At 35.1% G+C, this 14,695-nt stretch overlaps 3 protein-coding genes across 3 annotated transcripts; 2 read left to right on the top strand and 1 right to left on the bottom strand.

Moving 5' to 3' along the window:
- Window positions 1-1,636: 1,636 nt before the first annotated feature.
- LOC108988135 (mannose-6-phosphate isomerase 1) lies at window positions 1,637-6,135 on the top strand. Its single transcript, XM_018961269.2, has 5 exons — window positions 1,637-2,205; window positions 2,420-2,587; window positions 3,596-3,808; window positions 4,940-5,206; window positions 5,614-6,135. Exons 1-5 carry the CDS (start codon window positions 1,876-1,878, stop codon window positions 5,929-5,931), a joined length of 1,296 nt encoding a protein of 431 aa, XP_018816814.1. The 5' UTR covers window positions 1,637-1,875; the 3' UTR covers window positions 5,932-6,135.
- A 291-nt stretch (window positions 6,136-6,426) lies between these two features.
- On the bottom strand, window positions 6,427-8,702 carry LOC108988136 (40S ribosomal protein S7-like). The gene is made up of 6 exons (XM_018961271.2): window positions 8,572-8,702; window positions 7,748-7,832; window positions 7,586-7,659; window positions 7,381-7,504; window positions 6,901-7,083; window positions 6,427-6,787 (listed from the first exon to the last, which is right to left on the bottom strand). The coding sequence occupies exons 2-6, from the start codon at window positions 7,820-7,822 to the stop codon at window positions 6,668-6,670; spliced, it is 576 nt and encodes a 191-aa protein (XP_018816816.1). The 5' UTR covers window positions 7,823-7,832; window positions 8,572-8,702; the 3' UTR covers window positions 6,427-6,667.
- A 1,670-nt stretch (window positions 8,703-10,372) lies between these two features.
- On the top strand, window positions 10,373-12,256 carry LOC108988216 (transcription factor bHLH75-like). The gene is made up of 6 exons (XM_018961399.2): window positions 10,373-10,831; window positions 10,919-11,035; window positions 11,115-11,180; window positions 11,287-11,355; window positions 11,474-11,548; window positions 11,866-12,256. Exons 1-6 carry the CDS (start codon window positions 10,451-10,453, stop codon window positions 11,956-11,958), a joined length of 801 nt encoding a protein of 266 aa, XP_018816944.1. The 5' UTR covers window positions 10,373-10,450; the 3' UTR covers window positions 11,959-12,256.
- The last annotated feature ends 2,439 nt before the right edge of the window (window positions 12,257-14,695 follow it).

Below are 14,695 nucleotides of genomic sequence, written 5' to 3'. Positions count from 1 at the left end.
CGTTCCTTTTTCTCTCAATTATTTCAAGTTGATAAGATGCTTTAAAAGAATAAATAAAGGGAGTAAAAAAAAAAAAAAAACTAACGAGATTGTGATTGGGGATGTGGACAAAGACTGATCCACATTGATGATCTGTAAAGGGTCCCACTCATCCCAAAAAAGTTATTGACCTCTGACTCGCGCCACACGGTCACACCACGCCCATGAATAAACTATAAACCCATCATAACACGTCACATTGATTGAACCCTTCCCCACCCACCCCTCCAACTCCCTTCTCAATTATTTATGAAAAAATATTCGTACAATCTTTAAATAAATAAATTTTATATAAATCATGGTAAAAAATAGATTTTATCTTAAAAAAATTAAAAAAAATTATTATTTATTAGTAAGATTTATTATTTTATAAAAAATTTATATAAAATTTATTTATTTAAAATTTATATCTTGCATTACTCTTATTTATAATAGTAGGATTTTGTACTGTTCATCCCGTCGCAATCATTCCTTCTTATTTTTAAAAGTAAATATTTTAATTATAAAAATATTATATTAAAATAAATTTATAAATTATTTTTATTATAAAATAAATATAATAAATCTCATAAAATTATGTAAGTTTATAAAATTATTTTTTATGATTTTTTTTGTAAAATAATTTTTTTAAAATATAATCACGATTGATTGAGCTGCGCTAAGACAGATATAAGAAAAAACTAATAACATATAGTTTTATAAATTGATTTTAACTTTTTGCACTTCATATTTCGGTTAAAATATGATTCAAAACGGTAACAAAATTTTGCTCAATCTTTAAATATCTTAGATAGTCATTTATTTTTTATTTTATTTTATGATTAGGCATAGTAACGATACACGCATAGTTATTTTTATAATTATGTTATAAAATAAGGAATATGTAAAATGACGTTACTTTCGTAACTTTTTACAATAAAATTTATAATTTAAAGATAGTTGTATAAATGATTTTAGAAAAAACTGTATATCTATATTTTTTGTTATTTGTATTGTCGTATTACATCTTTTAAAATTTTCATTTAGCTTATCAACGTGTCACGAAGTTCCTTCACATGGGATCAAGAGTGTCTTGTAACATGACACAATTTATTTATTCTCACATAATTTAATTTATTTATAAAACAAAAAGGTGCTGTTTATTTCAATAGGAAACATGTTAACATATTTAAATAAAAAACTAATAATTTTAGAAAATCTGAGTTTTTGATACATTATCTGAAAAAAACCATTTACGATCCGAGAAACATGTTTGAATTATTAATTAGAGACTAAAATTGGCTACACAAGTTTATTTATATGGTGATATTTATTTGCTCATTTTCTTTTTATTTTTTTCGGAAATTCGACAGTTCATTCCATGAAAACTAATTTCCTACAAAAACTCTTAGGTGAAAATTCTAAGAGCAATGCTTTACGTACAAATTTTATTTAGAAATTATATTTTAAGTTTAATTAATTTTATTTTTAAATTTTTTAAAATTATAATAATATTTTTATTAAAATAATATTTTTTTAATTTAATAAAGAGTTTGTATATACGCTTTGATAATTACAAATTGAATTTTTTAAATTCTAATAGAGATAACTATACGGTACGGCTGACAGACTACACGCATGCTGTCCCTCTCTCTCTCTCAAACTTCGTCTTTACTCTGCGTCTATTTCTTTCTCTCTGCAAAGTTATTTCCCTCTCTCGTGGGGCTTCAAAAAGCATAAACTATCCCCCCTGCCCTCCCCCGCAATATATTTTTCTTAATGGCGAGCATATTCCCACAGCTCCTTTTCTGCTTCTGATTATAAATTCAAGGCGCTTTCACTCACTATTATCATCCAATGGATTCCCAGCCTTCGTCCTTCCTCCAGGAGAGGAAGCTCCATAGGCTGCGATGCTCCGTCAAGTACTATGACTGGGGCCGCCGGGGTAATAACTCCGGGGTCGCCCGTCTCTTTGCCCTCAATTCAGGGTCGGAGATCCAACCCGAAGAGCCCTACGCTGAATTTTGGATGGGCACCCACGAGTCCGGGCCCTCCTTCGTGGTCCCGACCGACGGCGAAATTGGCTTGCCTGGTGTGAGCTTGAAGTCCTGGATTTCGGACAACCGCGACGTGCTTGGTGATAAGGTTTTGGACGAGTGGGGTTCTGATCTTCCTTTCTTGTTTAAGGTAGACCTTGTTGTTCAAACATAAAATATACACTCCTATGTGTTTGTTTCTATTAATTCTCTTGTAATACAATTCTTATTTCTTTGAGTCTTGCGGTCTAATTAGACTGGTATTTGAGATTTCTATCTTTCTATTCATCGGTTTCAAGTGAATTTATGTTCTTCTGCAAAAAGTTGTGTAAGGTTTCAAATGGTGACTCTTTGGTTTGAATTAGGTACTTTCAGTGGCAAAAGCGTTGTCCATACAGGCTCATCCCCATAAAGAGTTGGCGAGGGCATTGCATAAGGCGCGGCCGGATATGTATAAGGACGATAATCACAAGCCCGAGATGGCTTTGGCAGTAACGGAGTTTGAGGCCCTCTGTGGGTTTATCGGTCTTGAGGTATTCTGAACTCTGAGGTTGCTCTCTACACGGTGAATTTTCATCTGCTATTTCTTTGTCGTCTGCTTTTGTGGATCCAATCACAAGTTTGAGTCTTGATAATGATACGAAAACGGTTTGCTTTAGAATTGTTTCTTTGTGGAGCATTCTAGGATGATAAAAGCAAGTTTTGAAGTTGAAAATAAGAATTGGAATAGGTGGTGTACGCCATTTGACCGTTATAGAGACGCGTGACCGTAATGGGTTGCTTTCAAAATGGACAAGTCTGGGCCTTTTTTTTTTTTATTGAATCAAAATTCTAAAAAAATCTACTAGGCACCCTTTTGTATTATCTAAACTCATTTTTAATTTTTTACTTTCATGTTTGTGAGAATCTCACTTATTTTATTTTCTCCCAATTAGATGACGAATTCATAACCATGAGAGTTTCCATTTAATTCTTGAACAGGTCAATAGGCAATGGTACCATGACAAATTTTGTCAATTTCAGTATTGATATTCTTGGGGAATTATCGAATTTTTAGTAGTTCCCTTCTAGATCTAGTGTGGCACTTCAGCTTGCAAGATTAATCCCTAATCATCAGCCAGCTTTGCTCCGATCTAACCACAGTTTACCAGGAGATGGAATTGCAGATCGTTTCTGATAGGGGGAAATTAGGAAAAGAATAATATCTTCCCATCATTGCTGGAATCTGTTTCTGCTGCCTGAGTATTCTCTTAGATGCATTCTCTTAATAGACAGTGCACCTCCTAACCATGTACTATGAACCTTTTATTCTATTAATATTAAGTTTGCTTGATTAGAAAAAAAAAAAAGTGATCATGCGCAGGGTAAGGCCCCCGGTGTGCTGCTTCTAAGTTTGCAATTTTTTTCTCAGTTTTGGGTTAAGTGAATCTTCATTTATGGACATATGAAGTGTATCATATGATTGGGGTAGTATAAGATTTGGAGATTTGGTAATTCTTGTCTGAGCTAAAACATGGCGCAACCTGCTATTTTTTTTCCAGGAGCTTAAGGGCGTGCTTCTTAATGTTCCTGAGATTGAAGAACTGGTTAGCAGTGCAGATGTGAACCAAATCTTGCTTCTCAATGAGCAAGATGGGGAAGAAAAAGTAAAATCTGTTCTGCGGTCAACTTTCACCCAACTCATGTTGGCTAGTAAAGAGATGATAACAGAAGTGATATCCAAGATAAAAAGTCGCTTGCACGAGGAAAGTCAGGTCAGTTGAAAATTTCACTCATTACTTATTCCCCATTGTTTGTATTTTTACTAGTAGGATTTGTGGCTCTTAGCCTGTAGGATAATTTTTTAGAGTTATGCTTAGCCTCTTGATGTTTGTGATCAAAACTTTCGTCTTGTTCGATTTGTTACAAACCCAAAATGACTGTAGAGGGTTGGCACAGTTAGCTTCCTTAATCAAAATAGTGTGTATGCGTAGAGATGAAGCAGTACCAATGGAAAATTAACTATATATATGTACCTCCATGCCTATTTCTTTCTGTGGGCTTTGCATTTTTCTGAACCCTCAGTTAGGTCAACGTCTACTACACTTTAGGTACTCCCCCCTTTCTTCTCCCACATGGGCAAAACTCCCAATTATTTCTAAAATTCTTAAACTTAAGTTGCTTTTTATAAATAAACTGTTGAGCTTGTTTGTGCGGAGCCTATTTTATTTTTGTGGCAGCCTGATTTGATGACCTGACCCAACAAGGATTTGTTGTGGGTTTTTGGTGGGTTTTCAATGAGGCTTGACCAGGTTTAGCTCTTGAACTAGTTTGACTTGACTCCTAATTAGGGTTTAAGCACTAATTACCCTAAGTAGGGTTTTGCCACATATATATTGTACTTTTGTATGGCCGTTACTGCATTGCCGCACAATGTATTCAACTTTCATCATAATAAAATCCTCTGCAGCTCCGTGGACATAGGCACGTTGCCGAACCACATAAATCTTGTGTCGTGTGTGATTGATTTTGTTTTTGCTTTACTTTTTCTTCTTTCTTCTTATCGTTCTCAACATAAACTTCAAATTTCAATTCTCTTCATGTATGACATATGGTCTCTTATAGACTTTATATCTGTGAGCATCACAATGTTAGAGAAAACATGAAATTTAACAGTGTATATATCAAAAATGTTTCTGCCCGAAAAATATATATATATCAATGGTGTTGATTTTATATATATATATATATATATATATACACACACACACATATATATACACGCAGAGGAGGATGATGGGGTCGTTTGCATTCTTTATGGATGAGCAACTTCTTTGAGATCTTGCTTTTGGCTTACCTCTCATGCTCTGATAACTAATATGACCTCTCTTTATGCCTTGCATTAGGTAAGGCAATTAACAGATAAGGAACTACTGGTGTTACAGCTAGAAAAGCAATATCCAGCCGATGTTGGTGTCATATCAGCATTCTTTTTCAATCATGTGAAGCTTAATCCCGGTGAAGCATTGTATCTTGGGGCAAATGAACCTCATGCATATTTAAGTGGCGAGTGTGTCGAATGCATGGCAACTTCAGACAATGTTGTGCGAGCTGGACTCACTCCCAAATACCGAGACGTGGAAACTCTTTGTTCCATGCTCACATACAAGCAGGTAATGAATCTGTTCAAGGATGATCAAGTTTCGGTTGGGTGTTCTATTTGTTTTTTAGGAAATCCATATTTCCTTTGGCAATGTGATCGACCTCCAAGTGGGATCTTTTATGGGTTTTACTTCAACCCTCATCTCAAATCTATCCATCAAATTCTCTGTTATTGAATAGTGTGGAATCAATTAATGGCAATATATGGTCTGATAGAACTGCCTGTGGATAAACATATTAATTTGTGTAACTTCAGGTGCTGCACTAACATATACTCTTGTTGGTATTTCCTTGATGTTACTTCATTATTCTTCCACCAGAAAGAGATTTTCAATGCCCATTGGGTGAGAACCGTGAAATGACTACATGGTATGCAAAGTTAATATGGATAAAATATTGATATTTGTCTCTGCTGCAGGGTATGCCTGAAATCCTGAAAGGAGTTCCTTTGAACTCATATGTGATGAGGTACCTGCCACCTTTTGACGAATTTGAGGTTGACCGTTGCATTCTTCCCCGTGGGGCATCAACAGTTTTTCCTGCAGTTCCAGGCCCTTCCATTTTTATGGTCATGGTTGGGGAGGGAATGATCCATGCGGGATCATCCAAAGGAGATGTAATTACTGAAGGGGATGTTCTTTTTGCACCTGCTAACACGGAGATTAGCATTGCAAGCGCATCAGAATTAGAGTTGTATAGAGCAGGAGTGAATAGCAGGTTCTTTCAAGCCTCGTGAATTATAATACAAGAGCACCTTTCCGGTTTAGGTCCGAGTAAATAACTGATGTGCCGCATGTGTCTAGATGCTGCGCACTACCCGTTGCTTGTAGAAGCCTTTTTGTAATAATCACTTGTATTTTTATGTATGCCCAGTGCCACGTCGTAAAAACAATATAAATAAGAATCGTATTATTTTGGTGGTAATACGCAACTTGATTTCCGTTCTTCGTTCAAACCTGTTTCCATACTTGGGGCATATCTTGTGTTTGGCAGTGCCCCAGTAGAAAAGCTAACATCCTTACTACGTACCCAATCCAGCCAACCTTCCACCGCCAACCGATTTCCATACTCCCGAGACAAGTCCCAGTTTTTTTATCAGAACCAATCCAATGGCGTTTCTTCAATGCCACAATATATTTGCTTGCATGCGACACACAGCCACATTACTCACACACTGCAACTGTGCAGATCAACTACCGGCAATGACAAAACTAGATAACGGCAGACAAACTGTAATCCAAAAAAATTGAACTTGTATATCCATCAAGTTCTACAAGCTCAGCCCAAGAAAATTGAAATTACGCACAACTTGAAAAAGAATTTGAAATGAGTCTTCATTGGTCCCAAAAAAGACATAAAACCTCTTTTTAAGTGTCAAAATTTTTAAACATAATTTCATTCAATGCAGTTAAATAAACCTAAAATACCATAACAGTCTCCGAACACAAAAGCCGATTTATATTTTAGCCAGTTCAGGCCTCAGCTATCGGGTATTCAAATGATACATCTTTCCCAGTCAGCTTCTTGTAAACACCAGAAAACGTCTCCAGTTTATACTCCGTGTTGTTCCTCTCCTTGGGGTCCAAAAATACCTAATACACACAACAGACATCAATGACTACGAAAATGGTATGAAGTTAAAGGCAAATGCATCAGATTTTAGTTGTCATCATCCAATCCAATGTTCAACAAAATTTGCATTTACCTTGATTACTTTGGAACCATCAATTCGGTATCTGATGCGTTTCCCAACAATCTCAGCAGGATGCACAATGTCCTCTAACATAGCATCATGGACAGATGTCAGTGTGCGGGAGCGTGGCCTCTGAGCAGCAGAACCTTTCTTTGGTGGTCGTACAATCCTGCGGGTGGCAATCACAACAACATCCTGGCAAATGTAGCAGCAAAAGATTAACATGTCACTCTGAAGCCTTAGATTCACATACTAAATAACAGCAACATTGCAAATCACACAACATTTAGGATGACTGGGAGTTCAAAGCTCAGAAACCAAAGAAAAACAATCCTCAGCAAATTGCTAAGCACGCCGCATTGCATACCACACTATATTTTATGACTTTTAAAGACAATGACAGTATCACAGAGCCTAACTTGCAAATAAGGTCCCAAAATTGCTGAAAATCATGTTATCATTTTGAACATAAAGTTAAACATAAGATATTACCTTGCCACTGAATTTCTTCTCCAGCTCCCTAACAAGACGAAGATGAATCTTGCCGAATGCCTTCCGTAATCTGTAAGGCACATGGATAACCACAGCCTTGCGATTTCCAGAAATGTCCATTTGACTGTAAAATTAAATATGCTATCATAATTAGAAACAAAAATTCACAAATCCCTACAAAATTCAAACCAGTCAGAAAGCATACGCTGCTGAATTAATGTAGAGATCTTTCAAGTCACTTTTTAGCTCCTGATTGGTATTCTCCAAATCAAATAGGTACTGCATACGAATAAAGCATATGAATTTAGTACATTGCAGATGGCAGAAATTAAATAACACATGATTAGAAAGCAGCACACAAACTGACCTGTGCAACTGTATCCTCAAATTCAGTGGGCTCAACATCTCTGTCTTTGTGGATTTTCTTCCTTGAGGAGAACATATTGACAGATCTGATCGGTGGACAAGATTTAAAAAATTTATGTTAATCAAGGGATATTGCCATTAATAGACCAAGAAAAAACGAAACACTAGAATAGAGATATCACTATCCAGTTTGAGTTTTTTTCCCAGCTGACCATGCCCCCACAACCAATCTAGTGTCCTTCCAAAAAGGGTGTATCCATTGTAGCCTTGTCCGATATGTAGATTATAAAACCACAACTGAAAGAAAATCTACAGTTTCTTCCCATGAAATAGACATCCAAAAGATGCTCCTTGGCACATAATTGATAATTTCATAAGGATCCCTAACTCCAGAGTGCAAGCACTGAATAATAAAGGCAATATGTGTTTATCTACTCTAATCACCACGCCATTGGCATCCTACTGCCAAACAGAGTATAGAAATATTTAGCCATAAACTGTGTACTTATTGAGCCAAACATTAGCATGTACCTTTAATAAGCAAATACTAGCTTATGCATCATCGACTTCTACAGGAGAATTGAAGTATTTTCTTTATCAAGAGCCAAAACAAATCGAAGTATATTCTGGCCTTGAAAAAGACGACTTAAAAAATATCATCACTAAGTGTATACGGCTATTCATCCATAGTAACTGCTTTATAGTTTTATTTCCATCAGTTTTCGGCGTAAACAAACACAAACAGAAGTAAAGGCTTGAATCTCAGATTTAGGGCCACACTACGGGAATTTAAAATAAAACCAATTCGGTATTGCGGATACGTACCGCCGAGGCGGATTAAGATCTGCTGCACTCGGGAGGAAAAACCCTACGCTTCAGCCTTGAGGGAGATTGGGGGCGGGGTAAGGACTAGGAGAGTGAAGGGATTACTGGATTTTATATGGAGAAGCTAAAATAAAATGCCCTAGTATTGGACGGTTGAGATTCATTGAGTGCATGTGCTAACTTTTACGAGTCAGGCCCGTTTACAGTATGGGTCCTAAACGCCTGGATCTTGTATTCTTTCGTTTTTCATTTTGGGCCTAAGACATCTTTTTTTTTTTTTTTTTCATGGATTTAAATAAAGTTTCTGTTAAGTCAAACCTCGAGCAATGCCCAACTTCGTCTACATGGCATGTTGTTCAATAGCCATTCTTATAATTGAAGGCATTCCGTTGGGCCAAGGATTCCTCAGACACGCATGCATGCATTAATCTACACACGTCATTACGTAGAAGGAAGATTATATTTATAAGATAAAATTATCTTTGACGCTGTTTACAGAAAAATTTACCGCTCATATCTTTCATGCCAACGATACGACAGAGATTTGCAAAAGAATTAAATCTTCTATTTGCAAGTAGAAATTCTTATTTAACAAGAAGGACACTTGAAAAAGAATGAAATACATTTTAGTCTTGCAATTTTAGTCTTGTTTGTTTTCATAAATGAGATGAGATGAATTGAAATTAAAATTAAAAGTTGAATAAAATATTATTAAAATATATTTTTTAATATTATTTTTATTTTAAAATTTAAAAATATTGAATTGTTTATTTTATTTTATATGAAAATTTAAAAAAATTATAATAATTAGATGAGACGAGATAAAATAAGTTATAAAAAATAAACGAGACTTGTGTTGATCTAGACTTGAGCTACTCAAGGAAGTAAGCCAAAACTCATACTTCAAGCAAAATTAGTGTTGAGCTTGGGATATTTCCTCCCCATACGTGTTCCCACTTGCAAACAGCTCTGATCTTAGCTTTCCATTAAAATTGAGATAGATATGAAGCCAACGATCAAATTGAAGCCACGACAACACTTGAAATTACCAGTAATTCAAAGTTTTAAAATAACAAAAACTAGTGAATTTAATTAAAATATTTATTTCTTTTGGTACATTTTCCATAAAACCAGCATGAAGTGAACATCCAAAGATGCTTATCCAAAAAAAAAAAAAGTCCGAAGAGTTTAGCATCAGGAAATTTCTTACAGACCCGGATCTTCAAGCTGATGATTGATTATCAAGATCATCAACATGTGGCCAAAGGGTTGAGCAAAAGATCAAGCTGACTACTGATTATTAAGTTCTCTATATTCGTTCTTTCTTGTGTATTTGTCACATGCCTAGTTAGATCGGAATTAGTCCCTAGAAAAAGAAGACAAAAATAAAAAACAGATAAAATTAAAAAGGGGAGCAAAAGAAGAAAAACCCATGAATGTTTTCTTATCTGCCTTCATACTTTTCCATACTTTATCATGTGCCTTTGGCAAAAAAAAAAAAAAAAAGAAAAAAAAAGAAAAAAAAAGGATCAAGATCAAGAAGAAGAAGAAGAAGAAAATCACTTTTTATCATTTTTTAATAGATTATTGGATACATGTATATCCCTTAGCCAGGACCCTACCAGGCAACCAGAGGATATCGACTTCAGAAAATGAAACTGCCACTTGAAACTTCCATATGCTTTTTCTCTCTTACTTAAGTGTAAAGGAAAACATAATTACACTGATACCCACATGGCAATATCCAAGACCCAAATTAGACATTTCAACACCATATGTATTATGTAATGAACCTTTATCTATAAAATGTACAATGGAAGCCTCTACAATCTAACTAGCATTGAGGCCCCTGGGAGTTTCCATGGTTTGAGTTGCAGTCATGACTGGGTTTGAACAATGTTTTAAACCCTCTATACCTTTCTCAGATATAAATACAGCTATAGAAATTATAAGTCAGTTTGCGGATCCAAATGCAAGCATTATGGAGAATTTCGAGATTACAAACTTCACTCTGGATAATTTCTTAGGATACCAGCAACCTGAATATCAGGCCGGCATGGCTCATAGTCTTTCTGCTACTTCACACCTCAACTGCCAAAATGAATTGCCAAGCCTTCATACCTCAAGTTCAACAAATGACGTTTTCCATGAAAGCAAGAAGAGAAAAGTACTGGAGCTATCAACAAGCAGCTCAGAAAGCCTTCCTTCTGCAGCTTCTAGAAATCAGTTGAAAGATAATTATAGTTCTGCAAAAAAGAATGTGAGTTTCATTCTTTATTTGATTGTCTTTGTTTGAACTTTGTCTATGGCAGAGTTGAGTTTATAACTCATAAATCGATGTTTGCAGAGCATAGGGAAAGGGAAGAAAAAGAGCGGTGAGAATGAAGAGGAAAAACAAGAGGAAGTCATTCATGTTAGAGCAAAAAGAGGCCAAGCTACTGATAGTCACAGTTTAGCAGAAAGGGTATATTTGTATGTTATTGATCGAATGTATTTGCAAAATCCATGAGAAGTTGAAATGCAATACCATTTATTTGGATCAGGTGAGAAGGCAAAAAATCAATTACAAGTTGAGATGCTTGCAAGACCTAGTTCCTGGATGCCGCAAGGTAGATTCTTTTTGTTATTTTTATGTGTATACGTGCGTTCATGCTTGCATTAATTGTTCGTATGCTTAAATGCATATGTTCTATAATATGACCCTGAAATTCACAGACAATGGGAATGGCAGCGATGTTGGATGAAATTATCAATTATGTCCATTCACTGAAGAATCAGGTTGAGGTAAGTTGGAAATTAATAAACAAACCATGGTGTAAACACGATGATGCTGTCATCTTGAAATCTAAAGCACTAGCAATTAAAAGATTCTTGTTTCTCTGATCTTCTTCCTGAAATTCAGTTTCTCTCCACGGAGCTTACAGCCGCATGTACTCATGACTTGATCTGGTACACAGAAGCCGCGGAAAAAGCAAAGGTAAGTACTTGATCAAACAATTATTTGAGTTTAGTTTTCTAGTTTTTATTCAACAGATTCAGTAAAAGTTGAGACAAGATAAGGGTGCTATTTTGTTTGGGGAAGAACATATAAAGAGTGTTGGATAAGAACATCTAACCCAACTCAAAAGTGGAGTCTCAGAACAATCAAAGCTGTTCTGATATCATATTAGAACAGCCAAAGGGGTTTCTGGGCATATGTGAAGGCATGTAAATTAATCTTAAAGTACGTTTTTTTATGTACAATTGTGTCAGTGTGCCTCTAAGATTGGTGCTGCTTAATGCTTAATTGTGCAGGGGACAAACTCACACGAGGTACACGAGATGGAAAACTGGGAGAGGGAACAATATGGAGAGCAAACCCTCTTCCACTCGACATGGCCAGTTTGACTGAATTTTTGGCCACTACTCCCCACAGTTTCTGCAAGCACATGTATATGCTCCCCCATCCCCATCTCCCACAGATCGAATCTCTTTCCAAGTACTAGGCAAACATATTGCCATTGCTATTTGCATTACTTCACGTATGACTAAGAACAAAACTACAAAATTCTGTAATCTCTCTCTCTCTCTCTCTCTCGTGAATTTTAAGTGCTGAATATCTTTGACCAATGTCCAAAAGTAAATTGTGGTTTGTAGCATCCTACGTATCACTGTTGCCACATCAGCAAGAGCAGTTAACAACGAATTGGGTTGGAATTATTGATTGTAAATCGTATCATGAGATTGTCAACAAAATTACGTGCCAGTTATTTATTACATGATAATATTGGATATTTTCCCTTCATGATCATTAAGGACGTAAATATAAAGACGAATGTACTCCAGGCATATGCGGAGCTGTTGGATTATTTCAAATATCCTGGAAAGATAAGGAAATTTTTAGTTGGTTTTATAAGTGAATAAGTTTCATTATACATAAAATGGAACAGAAGGATAGACACACAATAATAGTGTCACCTCGTGCGAAGTACTGACCACATGCACACGTGCACGACGCATAGATTAAACGAAATGATATGTTCTTTTATCTTTTTTGACAGTTATTGTTAACTGTCAATTACAATTATTTTTACACATTTTCAAATAGTAACTGGTTCATTTAAATTCAAATTGAAACATTGCAACTGCTACTATTGCATCTATTTGTTCTAAGGTTTAGTGTTCAGAATTTATAATCTGCACATTATATAAACAATATTGTATCCTGAGAACAGATTTGCCAAATTCTCTTCTGCAAAACTCAATTTGAGTGAAAGGTAATATTTATCGAAGAGACAGATTAACAATCACCTCATTGTATACCATCTGCAATCTCTGTTTGCTATTCTTATTTTATAACAAGAGCCAGGTGCATAAATGCCGGTAAATTCATCCCTTGCATAAATAAAATTGGCCTATTAATTACAAGCGTTGATCTGAACCTATGGCCAATGAGTAAACATCTATGACAAGCAACGCAATTGGTTTTAAAACCATGAAGCATCGATAATAATGCAAGTGGCCAGTGAAATTCACTTTAGAAAGAGTCATTTTGTATATGTTTTTTTTTTTTTTTTTTTTTTTTCCGTATCCTTTTTGCTTTTGGATGTGATTGAGTTTTGCAAATAATATCTTTCGATCGATGGAAGAAGCACCACCTTTCAATCAATTGCTTCGTCATAAAGGTGTCGGGATGTCCCTTGACGAAAAAAGAGGTGTGATAATGTCAAAATCATAGGAGCATCCAGAAATGCAGTTCATTTTCCTTCTGTACAAACTTAGAAGTATCTATTTGTCAAATAATTAAATTGGCCTGTAGTACTATTTTGCATAACAATGACTTGGTATCCATCAGATGGGAATGCAGACTACATCCGGAGGACAACCGGACATTCGACGATGATGATAAATGAATACAAACACTAACAGGATCAGCAAGGTGTCCCACAAACAAATGGATAAACAAAAACTTATGGTTCTAAATTCAAGGATAACAAATCATGGAAACCTATGAATTTGCAAATTCAACAGTACGTACAGTGATTGATAATAACTAATATTCTCGTATAATATTGGAACCAGATTTAAAGCAGATGCATTGCATTCGAAGATATGGGTTTGAGAGAGGACAGCTTGAATGGGCCATACCATGCTCACAAGAGGATGGGACAGTACTGAGAGTGTGGGTTCTGAGATTTCTCGAATAAAAAGGCTAATGAACCTTTAAAAGCTTTCTGCTGTCTAAAGTTGTATGCTTTTCTTTGACTCTTTTTTAACCATTTTCTCACTTGGGATTTTGTTAGTGCATGTACACTGACAAAGAGAACAGGTACTAAAGTTCTGTGCTAAGAAGTAAGAACATTTGCATTCAAGTGATTGGAAATTAAATCATTATTGAAAAAGTTAGATAATGATGTATGTAATGGTGTTGATGATCAGGAAGTGGATAACTTTCATGTCACCTCTGGCATTGATAATGAAAGAGGAAGCCTGCAGATACATGCCAGAGTATCTAGGAATATGAAAAGGTAAAGAAAATAAGAGCCCCATGTCAGTATAAGACCAGAATTGACTTCTTTTGTCTCTGTATCAATTTGAAGACCCTCGGTCAGTCGAGCATGCATCTACTAAAACAAACGGACACAGAAGTGACTCCCAGGGGAAAATGTGTCTCTACTTGTACACAATATCCATTCAATGATGCCTTATGTCTTTCAGGATGGTTCGTGTGTCTATCCTCTATATATATATATAAAAAAAATATTTTATTCATAAAAAATTACGTGAAAGTAAACTCATAAATTGATATAATTTGATATAATACATTAAATTATAAATTTATTTTTATTATAAAATAGATTTAATGGATTCCATGAAACTACGTCAATTTATAAGTTTATTTTTATATAATCTCTTTGTATTTGTAGCAGTTTATGATACCTTGGTTTTCTTTGTTTCGGGATTTTTTTTTTAATGACCTTGATGAATACAAATTTTGCACAAGAGTTGTACTTGTATTATATATATATATATATATATATATATTTACAGGATGTTTGATGTTAAATGTAAAAAGATGAGATCTACTTATTTATTTATTACAGTCGATCTTATTTGTTCGCATTTGTAAAAAGACAAAATCAGG

This window comes from Juglans regia, chromosome 1, assembly GCF_001411555.2.
Source record: "Juglans regia cultivar Chandler chromosome 1, Walnut 2.0, whole genome shotgun sequence".
Classification (NCBI taxonomy): domain Eukaryota; kingdom Viridiplantae; phylum Streptophyta; class Magnoliopsida; order Fagales; family Juglandaceae; genus Juglans; species Juglans regia.
The sequence above is the reverse complement of the archived record's forward strand: the minus strand, read 5'-3'. Positions and strand labels throughout refer to the sequence as shown.